Raw genomic sequence first — 7,862 nt, 5'->3', positions numbered from 1 at the left:
TGGAAATTTTAACATATTTCAAGTTGCAACACAACTTGATCATCAACCCTAACATGATGATCCACTAAACCCTAAAGTAGAAGATGTTGATGATGTATTTGAAGAAGAACTTGAATTAAAAGAATTTGAATTGTTTGATGATGAAGAAGATTCTAATGGAATTTCTAGTAGTTAAGAAGATGAATTTGATTGAGCAATTGTGGTTTTCTTGTTTTTTTTCAAAAAAGATTTAAGTATTTGCGAGGGATTTGCGAGGAGTCCTAGTTAATCCCTCGCAAATCGTACACCCTACACACAACTGGAGTCTAGCTTATCCCTCACAATATTTAAGTATTTGCGAGGGATTTGCGAGGAGTCCTAGTTAATCCCTCGCAATTAGTAAACCCTACACACAACTGGAGTCTAGCTTATCCCTCACAATATTTAAGTATTTGCAAGGGATTTGCGAGGAGTCCTAGTTAATCCCTCGCTATTAGTAAACCCTACACACAACTGGAGTCTAGCTTATCCCTCGCAATATTTATGTATTTGCGAGTTGTCCTAGTTAATACCTCGCAATTAGTAAACCCTAAACACGAGTAGCCTCGCAAATCTCTCGCAATGTTTAATAAGTGCGACAGAGTTGCGAGGCTGCATAGGTAATCCCTCGCAAATTTTGCGAGGTTCCAAAAAGTTTATATATACAAACTCAATCGAGTTTGAGCGAAGCTCAAACCAGTCGCCAACAAAACCTAATCTTGTTCTTCCTCCTCCGATCAAACCATCTTCTTCCTCTTCCGATCTGGTTCTTCCTCCCCTGATCAAACTATCTTCTTCCTCTTCCGATCTGGTTCTTCCTCCTCCGATCAAACCCCCTAGTCTTCTTCCTCTTCCGATCTGGTTCTTCCTCCGATCAAACCCTAGTCTTCTTCCTCTTCCGATCTGCTTCTCTCGTCTTCCGATCTTCTTCAATCGCAAACCCTAATCTCTCGTCTTCCGATCTTCTTCTTCAATCGCAGTCTGAAAGGTATAAACCCTAATCTAATCCAATTATGATTTCGTTTTGTATCTGGTTTTGATTTCGTTTTGTAGAAACCTAATCTCGATTTAATTTTGTTTATGATTTCGTTTTTACAAACCCTAATCTCATTTTGTTTTCTTTTGTATTTGATTTTGATTTTGTTTTGTATAAACCCTAATTTCGTTTGTAAACCCTAATTTGTTTTTAATTTCGATTTTGATTTCGATTTTGATCATGCATGTTACTGATAATACCACTTTTATTAATTACTAATTTTGATTTCAATTTTTTTTGTTATAGATGTTTGGAGGCAACGATTACACAAGATTCCTGACGGATCAAGGTTTAACCTCTCCCACTGCTTCTAATCGTCGCGGTCCCTCCGGTTCTAACAACACAAACCCTGGTTCTCACAATAATCGCCGTGCAACCTCGCAACCCCTGCCTGTGATGCCTCCTTCTAATACGCCTTCACCATCTCATTCGCATGGTGGCAATGCGCCGAACTATGACCTTACTGCATCTCAACCCGCGCATTCCTCCTCTACAGTCATGTCCCAACGTCTCAACAACCTGACTTTGGAGGAGTTACTTGATAGTCCTGGACGAGCTAACTAGATCCTCGCCGACCTCCAGGAACTCTGTGGTAAGTTATTTTTATGTTTTTAATTTGATAATATAATTAAAAAGTTGTATTTGTATGGATTCTGAAAGATGTATTTCTCTTGAAGGTTTGACCAAGACTCCTCTGTTGCGGCTACTGTTCGAAGCATATTTGAAAGAGATTTGAAAGAGCCCCATGCCAATTGGACACAGACGTCGACTGCAGTGGTAGACCGTTGGTATGAAACATTTGCGGTAAGTCAAGTCTCTTTGTTTGCTATTTACAATGTTTTCTTTGCCTTAATTAAATATAGACTAATCCTTTTTTCCAAGCAAATATACAATTGAGACCGTTGCATAAACGATAGAGTGAGGCAAGAGTTTGAGGACAAGTTGAAGGACAGGATGTGTGATCAAGTGGCACGGTGGAAGTTAAAGTGGAAGCTTAAAGGTGATGAGGCAAAGCCACGGTAGATTGATCCTCAAGTATGGGCTGGTCTTGTTTGGTATTGGCTTGATCCAAAATCAGAAATCAAGAGCAACCACAGTCGGAATGCTCGCTATCATGATCCGGATGGCACCGGAATATACAAGCACCGTTCAGGCCAAATGTCCTTTAAAGCAAGGGCTCAATAGCATGTAAGTTTGTTAAGTTTTTTTTTCTTATAATTATGCCTTCTGAACTCTTTTATTTGTTAACTAATCAATGTCTTTTTTTTTCAAGTCTGAGATCACTGGTGAGCTAACTCCGGATTTCCTACGAATCTTAGAAGACACTCATCAAAAACCGGATGGCTCATTTACTGATGGCAAGTCCGAGTCCGTGTTCAATGAGGTGTCGTCCAAGATTCAAGAGTTGGAATCTGAGTTGTGTACATGGGATAATGGAGAGAGTTTTGCTTCTGGTGGGGTGCCCATTCATATCAAAAACAAAATTTACACTGAGGTAAGTTTTAAATTTGTAGTTCTGTTGGTTTTTTAAATACTCTATGTTGAACTGATGGTTGAACTCTGTTGTTAAGTTTACTAATGATTGTATTTCTAATGATTTTGTGATATCTTGCGATTGTTTTGTTTGAACTGTTATCATTGTTTTGAACTGTTGGTTTTAAATACTCTATGGTTGAACTGTTGCCATTGTTTTGTTTGTGATAATTTGTGATTCTTGTGTATGTGATATCTTTGATGGTTTTGTATGTTATAACTTGTGATTATTTTGTATGTCATAACTTGCAATTGTTTTGTGATATCTTCGATTGTTTTGTATGTGATAACTCGCGATTTTGTTTGTTGTTTTGTTGTTAGGTTGCTCCGAAGAAGAAAAACAGGATTTTTGGGGTTGGTTCGCTGCAGTTTGAAGCGTCCTCTACCAGTAGCGGTCCACCACCTCCGTCTCCAGCTAATGATCTGGTTATATTGGCTCAGAAACTTGCTGCAGCTGAGGAGTTTATCCAAACCCAGAAACGATGCATACTTCGACTACCTCGCAGAAAAAGATCCTGAGTTTGCTGCCAAGTTCCGAAACCAACAAGCTACCAACCCAGAAGGCACCAACCCAGAAGGCACCAATCCAGAGGGCACTATCCCAGATGACACCAACCCAGATGGCAACACCGGTGAAACAGGAGCAACTGGTAGCCAAACTGGGACCAGAAACATGACCTCTCTCTCTCAATCCTTTTAAAAATTTTTTTTTCGCTGACTATATCCCCTGTGAGGGAAAAACTAAAACACAACTTCTTTTTGTAATATTAATGTTTTATTTTATTTAGAATTTTATTTCTCGATTTTCAATTCTGTTTTTTTATTTTATTTAGAATTTTGTTTCTCAATTTTAAATTCACAACAAAATATCAAACATAATGATTTAAATTAAATATCAATTCTGTTTTTTTTTTTTAATTTATGCACAACAATGTGCGAGGAATGTACTATGGCAAACTTGCAACATATTTGCTAGAAACAAATTCGTCGCAAATTGCTTGACAGTTGCGAGAACCAAATCCCTTGCAATATGCGTTACATCCTCGAGGAAAGTAATCCCTCGCAAATTGCGTGTCGTTTGCGAGAAAAACAATCCCTCGCAATATGCGTTAAATCCGCGAGGAAGGTAATCCCTCGCAATTTGCTTGTGATTTGCGAGGAATAATGTTCCTCGCAAAATTTGCGATGTTACCCATTTTACGAGACACAATTTGCGAGGAACGTGCGTGTCTCGCAAATCCCTTGTTATTGTCGATTTGCGAGGGATTTGCGATGTATTCTTCCATCGCAAATCGACTGTTTTCTTATAGTGTTAAGCTCCACTGTTGATCTTTTTAGTATGTATATTTCCTAATATATAGTCTCTCCTTTTGAGTGCATACTACCCATCATCATCTCCTCTTTGATTGTTTAGTGTGTGGTGTAATTTGTTAAATTACAAATTCCTCAAAAGCCTTAAAAGTTTAAGATGCATAATTTCCCCGGCTTGGTTAATCTCACTGTACTTGACTGCAACCGGGGTTCTTCAAAAATAAAAAAGTAACATCTTTAGTTTGTAATATGAGTATTCCTAATCTTTTATATATTGATCAATAATGCAATACTGCAATGTGCTACAAGATTATTTTCTAAAACAAGAAAAAAGTTAAAATAGGTTGGAATGTTGGATCATTTGTTATGTGTGATTTTATGCTAATTCACTTTAGATAAATATGAAGATTAAAAACCTTGATTTTTTTTCTTAAAGGTAAAAATCATATAAATGAATATTGTTTGGATTTACATTTTAGATCCTCAGCAAGAAAAGATTAAAAAGATTTTGGTTTTACAATAATTATTATTAGTACTAGATGAATACCCGCGTATAGCACATGCTTATGGCTTACCGTTTTTTAAACAATTGTGCTACTAATTTATTATTTTTTATTTACTTTTTGTTTCTTTTAATTGTTGAAATCATGAAAAATATATTTTTGACATTGATTTTTTTTAATACTTCAAATAGGTTTTCTCATTTTGTAATTAGATTATTAGATACATGCATGAACAACTTTGTTTTGAGAGATTTAAACATTCTATAATTCTTGTTTAAAACTTCTAAAGAAATATTTCAAATGAAAGCTTGATCTAAGTATGCATATTTTGTAACAAAGAGGTTTTTAATTGAATAAAATTTACATTCATTCAAAAGAAGCTTAAGTGTTTAGATAACTTCATAATTAAGCTTCTCAATTATATACTATGAAACACTAATATTTTCTCATTTATCAAGAATTGCAGCTTGGCTAACTCTTTAATAGATATAATTATGATAGACATTTTCTTTTTATGTTAGCTCTTCTATTTCTTGAATATAACTCTAACTTTTTTTTTTTATAATAATGTCATTTAATTTTCTTTTTGACAACTTCTAAATATTAGAATATGAAAACCCCCTTCCTCTTTGTTTCTGTATTTTTTTAACTAACATTCTACAATTTAATTCAATTATCTTCCATTTGATAGTGAAGAAAACCCCAATCTTCATCATATATAAAAAATTTCTTTTGGGACAAACTTTCATGAATTTTTTTACAATATTAAGAAATATCTCGATTATTACTGGAACTCTTCAAACTATTGACAAAATTGTAACGCCTAAAACGATACATTCAAATCTCTTATGTGAATATTGAAACTGTTTTTGGTATATATATAAAGACATAAGATGTTTCATATTCCTTTTAGTTTATGTTTGTTTGCTTTTAATGATGATAGACAGGTGGCACTCTCTACACTGCTGACGTGTCACTCAAATGGAGAGAGTTAGCTAACTTTTATAGTAGAGATTATCTGTTGATGTATAAGAAACAAAATAAATATCTTCGTTTTACACGGAATATTTAAAGAGTGCCTCGTTGCCATTGGCATGATAACAGATTATATTTTGAAGATGCAAACATATGACACAATCGTTGTACTAGGTACAAGTAGGACAAGAAGTAATAGAAGATTACAAGAGCAGAAAGCTAGGAAAAAAAGTCTAGAAGCTTGAAGTGTGTGTGTCTTTACAAAGGGAAAAAGGAAAATTAGAGAAGATAGACAATTTCCTATTCCTCAAAGAACAAGGAAACTGTCAATTCTTGTTAAATAGAATAGAAAAAAGCATGTTGTATGGCACACCCTGATTAGTATAAATAGGGTGTCTTGGTCTCAGGGTAGAAGCAGGGATTTAGAGTTTGAGAATTCTTAGCAATTGAATCTTAAGCTTAAGAAAAATAGCTTAGAGATTCCAAGAAGGCTGTGGGGTTTTTAGAGAGGTTCTTGATCAAGTTTGTGATCCAAGAACTCAAGATTGAGAGAATAGAAAATAGTTTTAAAAGAAAGAGTTGTAAACATACTTTCTATTAATCAAATCATACTTTCTATTAATCAAAAGGTTGTTTTGAGAAAACCCCTGTGTTAATTCTTGATTTAGTTTCTGTACTAATAGCTACTCTTTCATATATGTTTCATAAACTATGTTTGAATACAATATTTATTTTCTTTAAACAATATATTAGAATACACATAAAACTACATTTGAAGACAATATTTATTTCTTTAAACAATATATTAGAATAAAATGTATCTAATTGAATTCAATATCCTTATGTGGAATATGCTTTGCATTTGTCAACAAAAATTAATTGTTTTTTTTTTCTTTCAGATTCAGAATTAAAAAAAAAAAAAGGAAACAAAAAAAAAAGTAAAGTAGCTGTTGGATAAACGAATTTCAAAAGCTTGCAAGCGCAGCTTGTTTGCTTATCTAACGTTCAAAAACAAATCCTTTCTTTCCATTTAAAGCGCAAAGCGACGCCGTTTTACTCTCACCCAGACGTCGTTTTATAACCAACCCTCAAGAGAGGCTCATCTCATCTCTCTCACAAGTCACAAATCGGAAGGAAGAAGAAGGAATCTTTGTTTTCTCTCCTCCTTCTTCTTCTACTTTCGATAAATCTTGAATCTGATTCTTCTCTAGTAGTGTGTCTAATTCGACTGTTTCGATTTCTGTTTAAAAAAATTCGATCTTTTTCGATTTCGGTCTTGACGAAAGGCGAAAGTGATGACTGCCGTAAACGGGTATCAGGGAAACACTCCGGCGGATCCTCCGACGTCTAATGGATCAAAACAACCCGCGGCTCTGACCAAGACTGTTGACAGCCAATCAGTTCTCAAAAAGTACTTTTTTCTTTACATAAATTTTCCAAAAAAATTATTATCTTATTATCTTATTGAATTATGTCATTTATTAATTTATTGATTTATAGTGATTATTATTTTACCGAGTATTAATGTGTAATTTATTAAATTTTAAATTCCTCAAAAGCCTTAAAAATATAAGATGCATAATTTCCTTGACTTGGTTATTTTCATTGTACTTGACTGTAACCAGGTTCTTTAATAATAAAAAAGTAACCTCTTCAGTTTTTTTTTCTCTTTTTTTTTTGTCAACAAAGTACAAGATCAGGTCAAATGAGCCAAATGGAAGGAACCTCTTCAGTTTGTAATAGATTATTCATAATCTTTTATTTCATGATCAATGCAATACTGCAATGTGTTACAAGATTATTTTTCAACACAATAAAAAGTTAAAAGTTCAAAAACAATAGATAAAGAATATAATAAAAAAAATAAGTTGGATCATTTTTTATGTGTGATTTTATGCAAATTCACTAGAAAATAGAGATAAATATGAATATTAAAAACCTTGATTCTGTTTTATTAAAAAATATATTGGGTTACAATAATAATTATTAGTATTATTCATTACTGTATTAAAAAAACAAAATAAATATCTTCTTTTTACATGGAATATCTTTCTTTTTTTTTTGCCTCATTGATATATGATAACAAATTATATTTGAATACAATATTTCTTTCCTTAATCAAAATATTAGAACACAATGTATAAATGAATTTACTATCCTTACGTGAATATGCATTCCATTTGTCAACAAAAATTAATTGTTTTCTTTTTCTTTCAGATTCAGAATTTTTTAACAAAGGGAACAGAGAAAAAATAAACTAGTCGTTGGATAAATGAATTTCAATAGCTATCAAGCGTCGCTTGTTTGCTTATCCACCGTTCAAAAACAAATCCTTTTTTTCTATTTAAAGCGTAAAGCGACGCCGTTTTACTCTCACTCAGTCGTCGTTTTATAACCAACCCTCAAAGTCCAAAGACAAGAGCCTCATCTCGTCTCTCTCACAAATCGTAAAAAAAACCTTGATTTTTGTTTTTTTTTTTTTTTTT

General features: G+C 33.4%; 1 protein-coding gene across 1 annotated transcript in view; it reads left to right on the top strand.

Annotated features, from left to right (window-relative positions):
* Positions 6,655 to 7,862, top strand: part of LOC104742581 (ubiquitin-conjugating enzyme E2 20) — a 3,851-nt gene continuing 2,643 nt past the window's right edge. Inside the window, exon 1 of the mRNA XM_010463598.2 lies at positions 6,655 to 6,700. Within this exon, the coding sequence (XP_010461900.2) occupies positions 6,672 to 6,700 (29 nt within the window). The 5' untranslated portion in view covers positions 6,655 to 6,671. The remainder of the gene's footprint in view (positions 6,701 to 7,862) is intronic.

This window comes from Camelina sativa, chromosome 14 (genome assembly GCF_000633955.1).
Source record: "Camelina sativa cultivar DH55 chromosome 14, Cs, whole genome shotgun sequence".
Lineage (NCBI taxonomy): Eukaryota > Viridiplantae > Streptophyta > Magnoliopsida > Brassicales > Brassicaceae > Camelina > Camelina sativa.
The sequence above is the reverse complement of the archived record's forward strand: the minus strand, read 5'-3'. Positions and strand labels throughout refer to the sequence as shown.